This window comes from Antechinus flavipes, chromosome 6 (genome assembly GCF_016432865.1).
Source record: "Antechinus flavipes isolate AdamAnt ecotype Samford, QLD, Australia chromosome 6, AdamAnt_v2, whole genome shotgun sequence".
In the NCBI taxonomy this organism is placed as follows: domain Eukaryota; kingdom Metazoa; phylum Chordata; class Mammalia; order Dasyuromorphia; family Dasyuridae; genus Antechinus; species Antechinus flavipes.
The window spans coordinates 190,887,720-190,907,385 of record NC_067403.1 but is presented as its reverse complement, the minus strand read 5'-3'; the positions used below and the strand labels follow the sequence as shown (position 1 = coordinate 190,907,385).

Here is a 19,666-nt window from a genome sequence, read left to right as displayed (position 1 = left end):
CATATGCAGTCATTTGGCAAGTTCTGTGATTTCTACTTATGTCATCTCACATCTTTTCTCTTTTATCTCTTCTTGCTACCATCATGCTAATTCAGAATTTAATGGGATTACCCAATTTAGAATTGGAAGGGGTTTTAGAGATGATCTAATCTAATTTCCTCATTTGGCAGTTGAGGATTTTCATGACTTCTTTTAAAAATTATTTTTTATTTTTAACATTCTTTTAAAATTTTCAATTCTAAATTCTCTCCCTTTTTCCCACCCTTCTCTCACCTACTGAGAAGGCAAGCAAAATGATATCAATTATATATATAAAATCATGCAAAACATTTCCATATAAGCCATATTGCAAAAAAATAAGAAAAACAAGAAAATTATACTTCATTTTGTACTCAGAGTTTATCAGTTCTCTGAAGGTAAATGACAGTCTTTTCATGAATCTTTGGAATTACTTGAATCATTGCACTGAACAGAGTAGACAAGTTTTATTTTTTTTTAATTGATCATCATTACAACTATTACTATGTATAATGCCAGTTCTTCTCACTCCCAGTTCTTCTCACTTCATTTTGCATCAATTCATGTAGTAGGTCTTGCCATGTTTTTATGAATCCAACTCCTTCATCATTTCTTACAATACAGCAGTATTTCATCACACAATCAATAACTTGTTCAACCATTCCCCAATTTATGAGCAGTTCCTCAATTTCCAATACTTTGTCTCTACAAAAAAAGAGCTAGTTTAAATATTTTTAAACCTGCTAACAGTATCTGGTTTGACTCCCCATTTCTCTTTGGTGTTTTCATTTCCCTTCCTGAGACATCAGGGAGGGGGTGATCACCTCCTTTTTGGGGAGGCCTGAGAAGTCAGTTAAGAGGTCAGAATCAGAACGAAGTTAGGGACTAAGATGTGCAGACTGCTGACTGCTGACTGGCTGACTGGAAGAGATGAGAGATTGTAGACTGGCTGACTGACTGAGACTGCTGGTGCAGACTAGGAGAGTGAGAGTCTTCTGTGACTCCTTTAAATACTCCAATATAATCATGTCACTACCCCACACAGAGCATGCCCAACTTGTCAAGAGAGCCATCAGGTCACCTCATTACCTTAAGTATGTGTACTTGACTAGAGTGAATACATCAATAGCTAGAGAATTATTACCTCATCAACTATACTGAATCTTAAGTATACCTTTTCAGTGTTCCAGCCCTCTACAAAAGTCCTTTTCCTTTTTCTTTGATCTCTTTGAGATTCAGACATAGTAGTGATATTTCTGGGTCAAAGGATATGCACAGTTGTAAAGTCCTTTGGGTAGAGTTCCCTATTGTTCTCAAGAATGGTTGGACCAATCATCCCCAGGATAATACACTATGACCAAGTAGGATTTATACCAGGAATGCAGGGCTGGTTCAATACTAGGAAAACTATTAACATAATTGACTATATCAACAACCAACCAAACAAAAACCATATGATCATTTCAATAGATGCAGAAAAAGCATTTGATAAAATCCAACAGCCATTCCTAATAAAAACACTTGAGAGCATAGGAATAAAAGGACTTTTCCTTAAAATAGTTAGGAGCATATATTTTAAACCTTCAGTAAGCATCATATGCAATGGGGAAAAACTGGAACCTTTCCCGGTAAGATCTGGAGTGAAGCAAGGTTGCCCACTATCACCATTATTATTCAATATTGTATTAGAAACACTGGCCTCTGCAATAAGAGTCGAGAAAGAGATTAAAGGAATTAGAGTAGGCAATGAGGAAACCAAACTATCACTCTTTGCAGATGATATGATGGTATACCTAGAAAACCCCAGAGATTCTACTAAAAAGCTATTAGAAATAATTCATAATTTTAGCAAAGTAGCAGGATACAAAATAAATCCCCATAAATCCTCAGCATTCTTATACACCACCAACAAAATCCAAGAGCAAGAGATACAAAGAGAAATTCCATTCAAAATAACTGTTGATAGCATAAAATATTTGGGAATCTACCTACCAAAGGAAAGTCAGGAATTATATGAGCAAAATTACAAAAAAGTTTTCACACAAATAAAGTCAGACTTAAATAATTGGAAAAATATTAAGTGCTCTTGGATAGGCCGAGTAAATATAATAAAGATGACAATACTCCCTAAACTAATCTATTTATTTAGTGCTATACCAATCAGACTTCCAAGAAAATATTTTAATGATTTAGAAAAAATAACAACAAAATTCATATGGAACAATAAAAAGTCGAGAATCTCAAGGGAATTAATGAAAAAAAAATCAAATGAAGGTGGTCTAGCTGTACCTGATCTAAAATTATATTATAAAGCAGCAGTCACCAAAACCATCTGGTATTGGCTTAGAAATAGATTAGTTGATCAGTGGAAAAGGTTAGGTTCACAAGACAGAATAGTCAACTATAGCAATCTAGTGTTTGACAAACCCAAAGATTCTAAATTTTGGGATAAGATTTCGTTATTTGATAAAAACTGCTGGGATAACTGGAAATTAGTATGGCAGAAATTAGGCAAGGACCCACACCTAACACCACATACCAAGATAAGATCAAAATGGGTCCATGACCTAGGCATAAAGAACGAGATTATAAATAAATTAGAGGAACATAGGATAGTTTATCTCTCAGACTTGTGGAGGAGAAAGAAATTTGTGACCAAAGATGAACTAGAGACCATTACCAATCACAAAATAGAAAATTTTGATTATATCAAATTAAAAAGCCTTTGTACAAACAGAACGAATGCAAACAAGATTAGTAGGGAAGTAACTAACTGGGAAAACATCTTTACAATTAAAGGTTCTGATAAAGGCCTCATTTCCAAAATATATAGAGAACTGACTCTAATTTATAAAAAATCAAGCCATTCTCCAATTGATAAATGGTCAAAGGATATGAACAGACAATTTTCAGATGAAGAAATTGAAACTATTACCACTCACATGAAAGAGTGTTCCAAATCACTATTGATCAGAGAAATGCAAATTAAGACAACTCTGAGATATCACTACACTCCTGTCAGATTGGCTAAGATGACAGGAAAAAACAATGATGAATGTTGGAGGGGATGCGGGAAAACGGGGACATTGATGCATTGTTGGTGGAGTTGTGAACGAATCCAGCCATTCTGGAGAGCGATCTGGAATTATGCCCAAAAAGTTATCAAACTGTGCATACCCTTTGATCCAGCAGTGTTTCTATTGGGCTTATACCCCAAAGAGATACTAAAAAAGGGAAGGGGACCTGTATGTGCCAAAATGTTTGTAGCAGCCCTGTTTGTAGTGGCTAGAAACTGGAAAATGAATGGATGCCCATCAATTGGAGAATGGCTGGGTAAATTGTGGTATATGAATGTTATGGAATATTATTGCTCTGTAAGGAATGACCAGCAGGATGAATACAGAGAGGCTTGGAGAGACCTACATGGACTGATGCTAAGTGAGATGAGCAGAACCAGGAGATCATTATACACTTCGACAACGATATTGTATGAGGATGTATTCTGATGGAAGTGGATTTCTCTGACAAAGAGACTTAACTGAGTTTCATTGGAGAAATGATGGACAGAAACAGCTACACCCAAAGAAGGAATACTGGGAAATGAATGTAAACTATTTGCATTTTTGATTTTCTTCCCGAGTTATTTTTACCTTCTGAATCCAATTCTCCCTGTGCAACAAGAGAACTGTTTGGTTCTGCAAATATGTATTGTATCTAGGATATACTGCAACATGTTTAGCATATATAGGACTGCTTGCCATCCTGGGGGGGGGGGGGGGGAGGAGGGAGGGGAAAAAACGAAACATAAGTGATTGCAAGGGATAATGTCGTGTAGAAATTATCCTGGCATGGATTCTGTCAATGCGAAGTTATTATTAAATAAAATAAAATTTATTAAAAAAAAAAAAAAAAAAAAAAAAAAAGAATGGTTGGACCAGTGTACAACTTCACCAACAGTTTATTAATGTATCTATTTACCATGATCCCTCAGTATTTGTGATTTTCAGTAGTTGTAAGATGATATTTTAAAATTGTTTTTAATTTGCATTTCTTTTTCATGTGCCTCTAGATAGCTTGGTTTTCTTCTTCTGAAAACTGTCTATTCAAATCCTTTGATCATATATCACATAAGGAGTAGCTCTTATTATTATAAATTTGATTCAGTTCCATATATAGCTGAACAATTGAAGCCTTTATCAGAGAATTTTGCTTTAAAATTATTTAATAATGCTTCATTGTCTGTAGTACCTTTTAGCAAAGTGTAATTTCTCTACTTATGTCATTTAATTAGATCTATTTTTGCTTTTGCTTTGTCTGACATCATGATTGCTATCCTTGCCTCTTTTTTTTTTAACTTCAGTTGAAACATATTTTGCTTCAGCCTTTTATTTTAACTCTCTGTCTTTTGTAAACAGCATGTTGTTGGATTCTGGTTTCTAATCTATTTTGCTATTTCCATTTTATAAGTGAGCTCATCCCATTCACATTTACAGTTATGTATTTCATTCCATTCTATTTTCTTCTGTTTCATCTTCTTTCTCGCATTTTGTAAGCTCCATTACAGGGCTGCTGATTGCCAGGGTCATACATATCAATCTTCCCCGGAAATACATGAAGACGAGCTGATGTTAAGGTGCCAAACAGCCTTTCTTTATTGGTAATCTCAGCAGAGGTTAGCAGGAAGCAAGAGCAAGTGTATGTATGTCTCTGTGTGTCTCTCTCTCTGCATCCCTGAATCCCTGTACATCTCTGCCTCTCTCTACTTCTCTTTACATCCTTATTTTCCTATGGCAAAGCTGGCCATTTATATTTACTCTCCTCTGGGATTACCCCGTGCCTAGCCCACTTAACACTGTGTAGGTGGATGTGCAGAAGGGATATACCTGGAGTTAGTGCTACAGCCTCAGAGACCAAGCCCCTTTTTACCTCCTGGGTCCACCCTACCAGCTGATGTAGCATACATGGCAATTCTTAAAAGGAAAATTCCTAACATCATTTGATCTTCTCTCTCCTAAAAATTCTGTTTTGCTTTTCTGACCTTTGACTTTTATCTTATTCTCTTCACTTCCTGTTTCTCTACTGGATAAGATAGATTTTCATACCTAACTGAATATGTGTCTGTGGGTGTTTATGTGTGTGTGTGTATCCTTTCTTTCCTAGAACCAATTCTGATGAGAGCAAGATTCAAGTGTTACAAGTCAATTCCTCTTTCTCCCATTTGCCCCTCCATTATATAAAGTTCTTCCTTGGGTATTTCTTTTATATAAGTGGAAAAAAATTTCCTCATTCTACCTTTCCCTTTTCCTTCCCCCCAGTACATCTCTTTTTCTTATACCCTATTATATCTTTTTCTTTTATGAGATCATCAAATTTGAAGTATTTCTTTAAGCTGCATACAATTTTCTCCTTTGGCTATAATGTTCCTGGGGATTACTGTTTGGAATCTTTTTTCTGGGGGTGATGAGTAGATTCTTTCCATTTCTTTATCCTCTGCTATTAGGGTATTAGGGCAGTTTTCCTTGATAACTTCTTAAAACAAAATGTCTTGACTTTTTTATCATGGCTTTCAAATAGACCAATTATTCTTAAATGATCTCTCTTTAATCTATTTTCCACATCAGATGTTTTTCTAATGAGATATTTCACATTTTCTTCTATTTTTCATTCTTTTGACTTTGCTTTTTTTCTTGATTTCTTATAGAAAGATTGGCTTCCAATCGTCCAGTTATAATTTTTAAGGAATTCAAAATATCTTTTGTACCTCCTTTTCCATTTGACTTCTAATTTGGGAGTTCTTGTGTTCCATGAATTATTCTGTCTGTTTTTCCATTAGACCAATTCTGTTTCTAAAGATGCAATTTTCTTTCAGTATTTTTTGAATTTCTTTTACTGAGCTGTTAATACTCTTTTTCGTAAGAGAATTTCTTGAATTGTCCTCATTTCTTTTTTCCAATTTTTTTCTCTAGTATGCTTATCTCTTTAAGGCTTCCAGGAATTCTTGTTGGGCTTCAGTCCAATTAGCATTTTCTTTGAGGATTTGCTTATAATGGTTTTCACACTGGTGTTATCTGATGGTTAAATCTTAATGTTCTTGCCACTGTAGTGGCCTTTTATGCTCATTCATTTTTGATTGTTGTTTGTTCCTTTTCCCAGCCTATTTCTTAACTTTGAATTTTATATTAAAGTTGGGTTCTGCTCACCTGAAAAATCTAATTCTGAGAGCCTGCAAATTTTCAGTACTTCCCAATCCTTGGTGAAGTATGTAGTCTCTCCTGGTTTATGTTATGATCTTTCTCCTCCAATAAGAGCCTTTGCAGATGCAACCCCCTTTGTTTTAATACTTTGCCTAAGCCCTTGCTTCCTTGTTATTCCACCCCACCTTACACTCTCCTCCAGACTCCTTTTTGTCCTAGAACTATGATCCAGAACTAAATAAGGATAATAGATCTACCAACATGTGCCACCTTCACCCAATGTTTACAAAAGACCCCCTGCAATCTTTCTGTCTACTTGTCTGACCCCCATATTGTCTCTGTCCTGAGAGCTCCTGAAACTGTTGCTCCTGCCATTGATGCAGCAGCCTCCAAAGGCCCACCTCTTGGGCTGTGACCATTTGTCCTCTGGCCAGGTCCCTCCCCACTCCCCCCCCCCTGCCAATTCTGTGGAAAAATTCCTCACTGATTTTTTTGTTTGTTTGTTTCTCCAAAGTTTGATTTGAGAAGTTATTTTTGCCTCTTCATCTATTATTTCCTCCATGGTTTCAGGTTTGAGTATTTCTAACATACTTATCGACCTCATATTTTTTCCAGTTCCAGTAATCTTACATAGTCCCATAGTCTTACAATTCCAAATGTAACAGCAGATATGTCCATCCTGCTTTACCCTCACTGGCCTTGGGCTTCATCCTTACTCATAACTGCTCCACTTTTTATCTTTTCCTCTTTCCCACTTCTTTACTTTTGCTAAACTTGCTCTGTAGTTTCACTATGATCTATCCCATTGGAAACTCAGAGTTTCTCCTGGTGAACAGCTTCTCTGTACTTAGCTATGCTAGTCCTCAGAGGATACATGAATGGATCTTTGTCCAAACCCCTCTCCCCCGCCCCCGACAATTTTCCAATGAGACTAATGTATCTCAATTTTTGCCCCCAATCATTCATTATTAAATGTTTGATAAATTTTATCTTCTTTCCTCAGAGTCATTATAATGGGATTATACTGGACTTCAAACTTAATGAAAACACACTTGGAAATTGAATTCAGAAAGAAGCTGGAGTTTATTCTTTTCACGTCTCTCTATTCAGAAATTTCCCTCCTCACATACTTTGCTGGGAACAAAGTGAAACAGGCTTACCTTTATCTTTCTTTAATTGGAAGTCCTAGAAAGTCCAAACAGCTACGCAGGGCAGAGATCCTGATTCTTGTCATGATTCTACTTTACATATGATGCTAGGTGATCCTGAGCAAGTCACTTAAACTCTAAACCCCAGCTTCCATCTCTGTAAATAATATCTTATATCAGGTGGAGATTATAATATATATATAATTATAATACTTATATTTCTTTTTAGTCAGATCTTTTTTAAATTGAAGTTCTTTCTTCAGTCATTTATTATGCTGACTTTTTATTACATCCTTACATTTAAGTTGATTAGCATACTGTAATGTGTTTTTTTTTTTGTTTTTTTTTTTTTTTTAGGTTTAACTGTGTCTTTTAGGCCAACTTCAGATACTAGACCATTGTATCCTAGTTATTCTTTGACTGAACTCTATGAAGTATCTCTTCTTCAAATCAATAGCACATACATTTTAGTCCATATATGGCTTTTTCTTTTCTTTCATGAACTCCATGATGAAACATGATCACTTGCTCTGACAGTTCCTATTATTTTTCTTTTGGCAACTACTTTCTTGGTTTGGTCATAGTCAGGACCAGATAGTAGTTCTTCTTGTTTCTTTGCTTTTTGAAAAAGAAAATTATGATCATCATTATCATTTTCATTATCATCATCTACATATTATAGATGGGCCAGCTTTCTCAGTCTCATAAAATTAAGTATAAAGAACGGAGTATAAATTATCTCATTAATTATTGGGTCAGTTCCATGAAGAGAGGAAATTGGGGCCAGAAAAAGAACAATAGAATAGTGAGGACAAAGAATATTTACGAGAAATGAATCAGCAGAGAGATGGAACTACAGATTATGATCAGAGAAGGCAATTACAGAAATAAAAGTTATAGAAGTGACATGGTTTGGGATGGTAGAAAAGTAGATCTCTTAAGACATGAGCAATTCTATCAGTGACTATAATATAGGAGTTGAGAAAATTAATTATTTTGGAGGAACCATTTTCAAAAAAACATTAAAGTAAGATTAAAATCACCAAGAATTAGGACATATGTTGGGGAAGAGGAAAAGACTGTGAGGCAAGTGGTAGAACTTGCCTCCTTGTAGAACTCCTTGAGAAAGGAGGCCCAGTAACTAGTAAACCAGTATGTGATAGCAAGGAAGATTTAGTTTGCATGATACAAAAAGTTGGAATGAAGATTTTAGAATCATGGGTTCGTAAATATAAAACTTAGATAGAAAGGACCATAGAGATCATCTAGTCCAAGTCATTTCCCCTTGTATTATTGACTTTGGTCAATACAGACTTTGGTGTCTGTAAGATCTCTCCCTCTGCTCCTGATTTCTTATACTTAATCTACCACATTTTAGGTTATTTCTTGGTTTTTTAAAAAATGTTTACATGATATGTGAGTGCATGTATGTGTTTATACATGTATATATTGGTATATATGTATATGTGTGTATGTGTATAAGTATTTCTACTAGGTCATTTTAACATGCAATTGGTCACTTGGTCTTTTTGATCCTTAGCATATATTTCCAATAAGAAGTTTTCAAACATTCTCCAGGCATCCTGTGGTCTGTTTACTCTTTAAAAGTACTACTTTTACTTTTGTTCTTGACTGTTGCCAGCATGATGTCATAGTTCAACTGAGTAACTGCTTGATAGATTCTTTTGGCTTTCCGGGGCCCATGAAAGTTTTGGGAAAGTTACTCATCATTTACCAGAGCTCCAAACTGTTTCATTTCAATTAGAAGTGCTTTTAGCTTCTCTTCTAAACACATTTCTTAGAGTAGAAGATCTCCCCTAAAGCCTTCTTCTTGCCTATTTGCCATTGCCTAAATCCATTCCTTTGTCTACCACATCATACTCAGTTCCTGAGACATTCTCTCCCACCATCTCAAATGTTAACTTCTTCTAGAAAGCTTGTCTCACACCATCGGCTACTCTCATTCTCTTCCCTGAGACTCTTTTCCCTTCTTAGGTACTTATCATGTTAAAATCTGTAATATAACCACTTATGTACATATTTCATTTTCCCAATTAGACTGTGTGCTCTTGAAGGGCAGGACCATTTCTTATTTATATTTTTATCTCGGGGTCTATGAATTGCACAGAAGAAGTAGGGGATGGACTTGTGATTTCACTGGGATAGAGAACTCCCAAATGAGGAAGCTTCTTTTATGAATGTAGGTCAGCACTTTCTCTGCAATTTAGGGTCCTTAAGGTTGGCTGAATCACTGGGAGATTAAGTGACTGGCCTAGAGTCACATAGTCAATAAATGCCAAAGGCAGCCCTCAAACCTTGGTTTCCCTGGCCTCCAGCTCAGATCTCGGTCTTCTTCCACTCTACTCATGATAGGTACTTTATATGTTTGGTAAATGAATGCGGTTAAAGTCCTTCTTATATGATTTCTTCCTCCAAGGCCTACTACTGCCATTCCCTCGCTCTTGTCTTCATTGAGCACACAGTGTTACAGAGGTATCATGACTATACACACCAGTCCAGCATACCAGCTCCTCTTCAGCCGGTCCTGAAGCGTCTCAGTGCTTTGTATGGACTCTGGTCTCTAAGTCAGCACCTGGGAGTGCTCTATCAAGGTGAGAGGCTTCCTTTTATTATATGACAAAAGCAGCAAAATATATGGAGTGTGTGTTGTTGTTTTATTTTGTTTTTGCAAAAGAGAAAGGTCCCCATTGAAAGGGAAAACAACAGTATCCATTTTTGTTTAAGTACATATCACCCACTCACATTTTAGCTTTCTCTCAATTAGATACTTAGACATGGGGCATTAGTGTAATAAAATTATAATTATATTCTAAAAATAACCAAGCAGCAAGAATAGGAGACAAATTAGAGTGAGACTTAAATAATTCTAATAGATAAGTGGAAAATCTCCTTATACTATACATTCTTGTACATTAAAATTATTAGCCTATTCAAGAGACATATGAAATTTTCTTGTGGTCTATCCCAATCTACTTGGAATTTAATTACCCCAAATAATTTACCCTCTTTTGTAGTCATTGAGCTATTACTGTATGTTCCTTTAAAATAATTTATTAAAAGTTAATTGAATTAACGACAGGATTGTTTCTAAAGAGATTTCATAGTTTATGGTTCTTCTAAGGAATGCGCATATGTTTTTTTTTTTCCTGAAATCCTTTTTAGTTTTTTTAATACCAAAAAATTTTGTATTTAAAATATAACCCTTTAATAAGATGCATATTATATATGTGCATCATGTGCCCCGTTAACAGTCTGCTGAAGCCTATGGATCCCTTCTCAGAATATTGATTAAATGCATAAAATAAAATATCTAGGATTGCCAGATAAATCAAATATATTGAAATTTTGTTCACATATATGTGTGTATATATGTAAAATTATATATACGTACATATTATATATTTACATATATATGTAAATATATGTAAAATTACATATGTATGTGTATACATATCTATAGATATAGATATAGATATAGATATATGCACATATCAAGTTCATGGACCCTATCTCTCATTTTGATTTTAATAGCCTTGAGGAGGAACTGTTGTTGGAAAAAAACACTGCACTAGGAATCAGGAAACCTAGATTTTAATACAAGCTTGGGGACCTTATGAAAATTATTCAACTTTTTTCATCTTATGAAAAATAGAAATGGTAAACCTGCCTTACATCCTTCAGAGGGTTTTTGTGAGGTTCAATTGGAATACCAGATATGAAAATGTAAAGCAGTATAAAAATAGAAGAAGTTATTGATATTGTTTCTAATGAAACAAAAACAGGTTAAATTATGGGGAAAATGAAGCTGATTACTGGGTCAGGCAAAAAACATTTTGCAGAATAAATAGTACTTTTATAAGCCTAATAATTTGGAAAATTATCTTCAAGGTCACATGAATATTTAAAAACTACCCTTAATTTAGGATCCAGGACAGTTTTTAAAATGTGTTCCATTCTTATCTGTGTTACTATATGTGTATGTATGCTATATATATTTGCAGGTGGATATTTTTCTGGTGAACAAGCAGGTAAAGTGATAAAGAATGCTATTTTGGATCTGTGCGCAAAGGTGAGTTCAATTAACTTCTAGTGCTGAGTATTAATATCATTATGTGGTAAATCTTAGTCAAACCGGAACTCTAAATTTACCAGAACTTTTCAGCACATTTAACTTTTAAGGAAAATCAAAAACAAAACTACACAAAACAATTTTAAATCAGTAGTTGAGTCACATAACTAATGTTCATAGAATGCTCATATAATTATAGACTATTAGGCCCTTAGAACAAAGGCTGAGGGCCCTTCTAAGGATATTTGAAATGCAGAATTTCAAAATGGGAAGGGTTCTTAGAACATTAGTTACCAGAGCTGGAGGGGAACTCTTTAAGGTCATCTGGTACAGCCTTCCTTATTTACAGACCTGAGGCCCAGCGAAATAAATGAATGTGTCTTGAGTCATTCAAAGTGGCCAGCAACAGAGCTGAAGCTGAAATCCAAGTCTCCCAGGTCCTAGTCGGGTATTCTTTGGGGATAATGAGGAAATCAGATCAAATTCCTACATTGTCTGCATTAACTGTCACAGGTTGGTAGGTTTGGAAGAAATTTTAAGATATTGTGTAGCCCAACCTTCTCTTGTATAGAAGAAGGAATAAGATTTAGAATGAAGAGATTACTTAGTCACAGGGACTCAGAAATTTCATAACAAAGACACAATTTTAACACAGGCATACGGATTCTGTCTTCAGCATTCTTATTACTATATGATGCTTCCTCTCCCCCCTCCAGTTATGTTTAATTGATACTTTTTTGATGTCATATCTTCAGGTACTTTAATTTATTTAATTCTCAAAATTAAATTATTTTTACTATACTTTGAGCTGAGTGAGAAAAAAATATTAATTTATGTTTAAAGATTTTCAACATAGTTTTGAAACAAGGGTTTCAATTAGCCCCAAAATTTGTTTAACCAAAGTATCCAATTTCCAGAATAAGTTTTTACTGTATTACTGTTTTATTCTGATGAATAAAAATGAAAATTAAACATCTACCAATACAATTTGATGCCATTTTAAAGGTTCATTGGCAAGATAACACACAAGTTTTTCATTCCTTTAAAGTTGTTATCATGAAAATAAACAATGATTTCTTTGTGTTCAATTTATACCTGTATAATGAATATTTGTGTACTATTCATGACTGTAAAGAATATGCCATTTGGCTAAATATAGATTCTACTTATTTCTCAAATCATTAAAAAAAATTCAGTATAGCCTATACTTAATAAGAAAATGTTTATGAAAAAACTTTAAATTGAAGGAATAGTCAAAACACAATTTTTTATAGTAAACATACAATTTTAGATGTTTTATGAAATTACTTTTTGGTTAATACTCATGCTTTTGCTTTTCTTAAAAAAATATTTTATTTTAGAATCTCAGCCTATATTTGGGATAACCCTAATGTCTCAATTTGTATCCCATACTCTTTTGTTTATGTAAAATTTAAATTAGGAAGATTTTAACTTTTCATGTTATATGCTTTGGAGTAACTCTTAATATGTGTATATTAATGCATATATATTAATTCATATATATATATGCAAGACAAATACAATTTTAAGCTTTCTATTGGAATTGCTTTTTAAAAGTTTTTCTGAATTGATAGTTCCTCATTCATTCTATTACTAATTAGGCCATGGTGTTCAATTCAGTTTTTATGTGGACCAATTACTTTATAGTCTCAGATTATTTCTCTAATTCCCGCCTTTGTATCTTGGAAACCTGTGTTGTTGTGAATAATAAAGGAGAAAGGCAAGGTGCTATGTGTGATTCAGTGAAAATTCAACCTATTGCTAGAAAAACAGAAGAGAGAAAGCTCAATAGCATTTCTTCACTATGAAAAAGTTGGTAATTATTTGTTATTTTTAGTCCAGTTGTGTCTGTCCATCAAAAATAAAATGTGAAATGCTTAAATATTAGTATAAAAATAAACAATGTAATATCCAATTTTATTTCATTTATTATATTCTGATTTATGCAATTTGTTGAATCTTTGAATTATTATGTATTGACAGTTATAGACTAGATCTAAAATTTTATTCATAATCCCATTTTTCTATTAGAGCAATTCATTTTAATCATACAATAAAATATTTTAAAATAATGTTTTTGCATTTAAAAGGAGTTCCTAGGGGATCTCCTATGTAGATTTTATTTGTCATCTTGAATAATGGTGATATAATGACTGAATAATAAAACATTAGTGAAGATCATGGACCATTTCTTTTTATTACTTTACCAGTTGGTCATAAACATCTTTTTTGATATTTTTCTAACTAAAACAGAGAATATCTGGTAAAAACAAGAGTCAAAAGAGACAAGACCAAGAAGACAGTTTAAAAAAAAATAATGAGTTACAAAGAAATCATTTTTATAAGTGTATCTGGCCTCATTGAAAATAAGTAAAGGACAACATGGTAAAAATATTAAAATGCAAACTAAAGGAATCTGTTATCCAAGCCAATAAGGAGATAATATGTTCGTAATAGATCTGTGTGTGAGTGCTTCAATTGCCGGGATTGTGGCAACAACTCTATTGCAATTCTTTTACTCCTTGGTAACCATAGAGACCCTAAGGAACTGCCAAGTTTACAAACTTTTGTTTTCAAACAGCTGAAAGATGATGCAGTTGCCCTGGTAGATGTCATTGCTCCTCCGGACTTCATTCTGAACTCACCAATTGGCAGGGCCAATGGCGAGGTAAAGAGGAAATCTTTCATTGTTTGGGAAAAAATAAGTTATGGAAATGGGCAAATGAGGAAATTGAGAACCTAAAGGTTGGCCACAGCTGTTCTCAAACAGAGTGTAAGGGCTGCTATCTGAATCAGTGGAGGGAACACTCACAGTGGTGCAATCACAGGTGGTTGAAGTCTTGTGCAAATGAGAGGCTGTTCTCGTGTCCTCCAGGATTCCTTGCAACTCTCAGATTCACAATTCTGAGCAAAAACACAATCGATGATCAAATTATTTACTAGATGTGGTTTAAACAAATAAACTGTGTTGAGATCGAAATAACCATATGCTCCTGGGTGAGGAGTTCATATTAAACCCAGTAACAACTAATAATCAAATCATTACTGGATATTGTTTAAAAAAAAACAAACTGCTGAAATTGATAATTTAACCATGTGCTTTTGGGTGGGAAGTTCATATTAAATACAAATCAAGAGTAATGCTTCAAATTGTGAAATAAAACATTTAGTTTGTCACGTGTGAAGTAAAAGACAAAGCTCAAATGTACAGGAAAATGAAAAATAAACAAAATTGGAAAAGAAGAGGATACTAGGAGGAGAGGTTGATGGAAACATATGTAAGATAGAAAGAACCTTAGATGTTATTGAAGGTAGATAATAAGTAGGAGCCTGCATGGAAGTAGTAGTTTCTTGTAAGCAGAAGTTATCTAGACCAGCCAGAGGCCTATATGCTATTTAAACTGACATTTTCTGACTCACTAATGTCTAATTAACTGTAAGTCCCAGTGTTCATTGAAAGTTTGCGTTACATGTTTATTAACCTGATTGACAGTTTCAGGAAGAATGTATTCACTAAAATAGTGAATGAAGACACAGTGTAGCTCCATCTGCTCCTTGGGTGTTCATCCCTTCAGCTATAAAATGGGGCATTTGGAAAGATCTCTTAAGTTCCTTCCAGCTCCACAGTCTCTGATCCTGGAGTTCTGAGAACGTAGCCAAGGCAATCCTGAGTTTGTGGCTGCACTGTCTTACTCGGCCCATGCTGTGTAGAGAAAACATGTGTGACATGAAAACCACATTGTTAGGACCAGATAAAGTATGCCTTTCTCAGATAGACATAACCCGAATCTGATGATACACATATTTTTACTAAATTGAGTTAATGTGTCAAACTTCGGTGATAGTCTATGATAGCTATGAAAAGGGGCTACTATCATAACAAATTCAAAAATCATAGATGCTCCATGCTGGAGGGGACTCTAGAGCACATTTAGTCCAGTTTTTAATTAACCAAAAATCCCCTCTTCTGTGTCCCCAGCAAGTAGTTATCCAGACTTTGTGGGACAATCTGGAAAGCGGCCCATTCCACTTTGGGGTCGTTGTAATTGTTAGCAAGGGTTTTTTCCCCCTGACATCAAACCTAAATATATTTGTCTGCAATTTCCACCCATTGCTGTGGAAGCCAAGAGTCCAAACTAAATCCCTCTCTCACATTGTATCCCATCAGATGCTGGAAGACAATTCCTTTCCCCTCCCTCCCCAGTCTTCACTTGTCAAGGCCAAGCTTGATTCTCACATGATATAACCTCAACCCTCATCTGGCTGTGTTCTTCTGGCTGGCCATTCTTCACCCTATCAGTACCTGTACCCCAGACTGAATATAGTATTTCAGATATGTTCCACCCATGATAGAGTACAGTGGAGTTTATTACCTCCCTCTTTGTGAACATTATAGTGAAGATCACATGTTTTTGTTGTTTTGTTTTTGGCTAACATCGTATTGACATCTTTTGCTTGTGATCCACTAAAACTCTGAGATCTTTTTTTTCCCTAGTAAACTGTCTCACCTTTCTTGCCTTATACTTGCTGTTGTCTTCACATACTGTATTTTGTGACTTCATTTCAATCTTTTTTTTCTAGGACTAAAGATTTATTATTAGTTAAACATTTTAAAATTATCCTGATAACCTGCCAGTACTCAATTTTGTGTACTTTCAACAAAAGTTTGAGCTGGAAGGTAAGAATTACTTCTATATTCAACCAATTGAACAATGTGTTTCTTTTTTGCAGCTGTATAAAAACCTCTGGACCACTGTCCTTCAGGGAAAGAATGTCCTAGAGAGGGCATCATGGTGGCCTGAATTTTCTGCCTACAAACCTACCATAGGAAGTTGGAAATCAAAACTCTAGATTGAGCACGAATGCTAAGGTACCACTTGGACATTTATCCTTGAGCAATTGCATCTTTCTACAAAGATCCAGGCTTGGAGGGCTATCATTCTGGCATCCTATTTGACTACATACAGAAGACTTTGAACAGCACCACTATTTCCCAAGACAGCCCATCTGTTCTTATCAATCAATTCTGGATGCACACCAATCTTGTTTAGCAGTATTTGCTTCCTTGCATGGGGTAATTTATAATTTACCATTATAATTTTTATGCTTATCATAATTTGCTACATAAAATGGAAATATGGTAAAGTATATTGGCCTTGATAAATGAACAGACTATTTAGATTGAGATTTATTTAGATTATTTGAACTTCATACATTCTATTTTTTAATTTAAATCTGTTGATCACAGTCACTCATTAAGTGCCTTCTTTATGAAATTTATTACATTAATACCTGAGGGAGATAACAAATATAAAAAAGAAAAAAAAAATCCTTCAAGGAGCTTATGTTATAGCAATAATAGAGTCTGGATAAAATATTTATGTAGATAAAAATAAGTCATCTTAGAATATGGTACAATTAGAAAAACAATTCAAGATGCTGTGAAATAAAAATTAAGGAGACATCACTTCCAGGTAGGGAAAATCAATGAAGACTTCCTGGAGGAGTTAGCATTTGAAGAATATAACAGGGAGAGGTAACAATGGAGAACATTCCACAAGAGCAAGAACTTGGAAAGTGGAAAGCATGGGGTATGTGCCTTGTGGGAAGTTGGTGCTTAGCAACCATGGCATATTCCATGTCCAGAGATTTCCATGCCTTTGATCTCTTCAATCAATCTGGGAATGTCTGCTTAACTGAATTCCTTGTGCTGTTTGAGATTTACTCTAAATCCAGATTAGCTTCTTTTACATGATCATTGCAATTCAATTTCATTAATCTGGTCTAAATAAGGAAACACAAAGCCTGAATTATGGACTTGAAGGAGCATTGTGGTTTCATTGCTTTTAAGCATTTAACTGGAAATAACCATCAAAAAAATGTCTTTAAGAAGAGAGAAGAAATCTAGAACTCATTTGCTAGATCATTGCTAATTTGAGGCATTCATTATATCCATTTTTTCCCTTCATTGATTAAATGTGTTTCTCCTCTTCATCAAGTAAAATAAATCTATTGCAATTTTGTTTAGAGTACTCATTTGTTTAGTAACCTGTTCTCCATAAGTAATGCAAAGGTAATTTCAGACCAGGTTCATTTTCTATAAATTCTAAATTAATAGGATTGAAATGATTGGAGTCTGAATATAATTCTAACTGAATCTGAACCAAATTGAACAATGATAAAGCCAAATTAATTAGATAAAAGACATGGTTTTTTTTGACTTCCTTTAATTTCATTCATGTTTTTATTTATTTCTGATATCTCTTGCACATCATTGCATCTATAGTAGTAAATAGTATTGATTAAATTCTCAGTCAGGACTAAGGCCAAAGTGGTCCTTCTTGGTTAGACTCAGCCTTCTCTTCAAGTGGAAGTTGTGATTTGTGTTCCTTTGTTCCTTAATTTTTCAAAGGAAGCTTTTTTCCCAAAACCCATAGGTTCTAGATGGAAAGCATTAGATCACAAATCATCCAGCCCATTCCCCTAATGATATAGAAGAGGAAACAGAAGCCTAGATAGGACAAAGGAGTTGTTCAAGGTCGATGGAGCAGGTGAAGGCCCCTCTGGGGTTTAGCACATGAGGACTACTTGGTGAATAATTTCATTTGTATGCTTTTTGAAAGACAGTCTCTTACTTTGAATTACAATTACATTTCCAATTGCAATCATAGTTGGGAATTCCCAATTCCCATTTCAAACCATTCTCAAGTCTAAATTTCTCTGACCTTTATTAGGCTGAAGAATATCCAGTGAAAGGCAATCAGGATAATGAGAGGCTAAAAATCATGCTAAGATTTATTAAAGGAATGAGGGATGTCAAGCTGGGAAAAGATAGGGCTCCAAGAACTAGGGAGCTAGGACTGGGAGGGCCACAGGAATTAGATTTCTTATGTCTGACTCCAGAGGAAAGAAATGGAACCAGTGAATGGAAGTTGCAGAGAAGAAATAGAATGTTTAATTGGTGAATTCAAGGCAGAGAGACTCTCATGTTCAGAGAAATCACCCAACTATGATTTACTTACATCACAACAGAGAATACAGGGAGGTTCTGTAGACTAGTTTGTGACATGGCCATCCAGGGTGCCATTGCTGTGGTTCTGGGGCCTGGCAGTAAGCAGGGGTTGGCCAGCTTTGCAGTGATGAGTGTACGCTGGACTTGAGTGACCCCGTGCTATACAAGAGAGACATCCTTTTATACTCAAGTGTAAACAAGCTGCTCAGGTGTAGCTTATAAACACCAAAAAAAACCCAATGCATCTGGGAATTTATGAAGCAAAAGTAAATCAGATGAGAATGCTTGACTGGGATGATACAGTCACTTTGGTGTCTTGTGGTTATACTTATTGGACTTGTCAACAACTCTTCTGGTTTCTTTATACATGTTCTATCGCACTCCTACAATGGCAGAGGGAGGGATAATATGTGTCTGTTTTTATAATTTTGTGCATGACAGTGAAATAATGAATTGCCCACCTCTTGAACTTCACTTTTACTATGTAACCCTTCCCTCCCTTTCCTTATGTAAACTAACTATTGTCCTTTATATCACTTCTTACATGCAAAACATTTTGGGTAATATGTGCAGCCAAATGCCCACCATGTGTCTTTCCATAGCATCTAAGTTTACACACACACACACACACACACACACACACACACACACACACACACACAAATGGACAATACAATATAATCTTATAGAGAAACCATCAAAGTTATACCAAGCTATTTTTTGTCCACAATGAGACATAACTCTGGGCCTCTTCTTGGTTTCCCTGACAACTCAGCTTTGCAGTGTCAGGACCAATCTAATAACACTCTCCTAGCCTCCTGGTGATTTTAAACTTGTAGAAGTTGGCGACAGGTAGTCTCAGAGGAAAATAGAGTAGTGTCCTTTGGAGAATTGGCAATAGCTGCTGCTTTTCTGGCTGTGGTGAAACGAGTGTTTCATAGTCACACATCCTATTCCTTCCTGTTCTCTCAAATACATCCACAGAGTTCTAGAGTTTTTTCCTCTTCTTTGGGAAAAAATTAAATTAACATTAGTATAATCTTTATAAGGGCAGGATTCTTAAGGGATAAAAATAGGACTTGAGAATTATTGTTGAATTTATTCCCCATGTGTTTTTGTATGAAGTTCCATTCGATCACTTTGTTAGCATCTTTGTCAGTTCCTAAGATCTCTCTAAATTTCA

General features: G+C 34.9%; 1 protein-coding gene across 1 annotated transcript in view; it reads left to right on the top strand.

The window, feature by feature from the left end:
- ACOX3 (acyl-CoA oxidase 3, pristanoyl) overlaps positions 1-17,493 on the top strand; it is an 85,310-nt gene extending 67,817 nt beyond the window's left edge. The window contains exons 13-16 of the mRNA XM_051966738.1: positions 9,798-9,972; positions 11,383-11,450; positions 14,053-14,139; positions 16,203-17,493. Coding sequence (XP_051822698.1) covers positions 9,798-9,972; positions 11,383-11,450; positions 14,053-14,139; positions 16,203-16,322 — 450 coding nt within the window. The 3' untranslated portion in view covers positions 16,323-17,493. The remainder of the gene's footprint in view (positions 1-9,797; positions 9,973-11,382; positions 11,451-14,052; positions 14,140-16,202) is intronic.
- Positions 17,494-19,666: the final 2,173 nt, after the last annotated feature.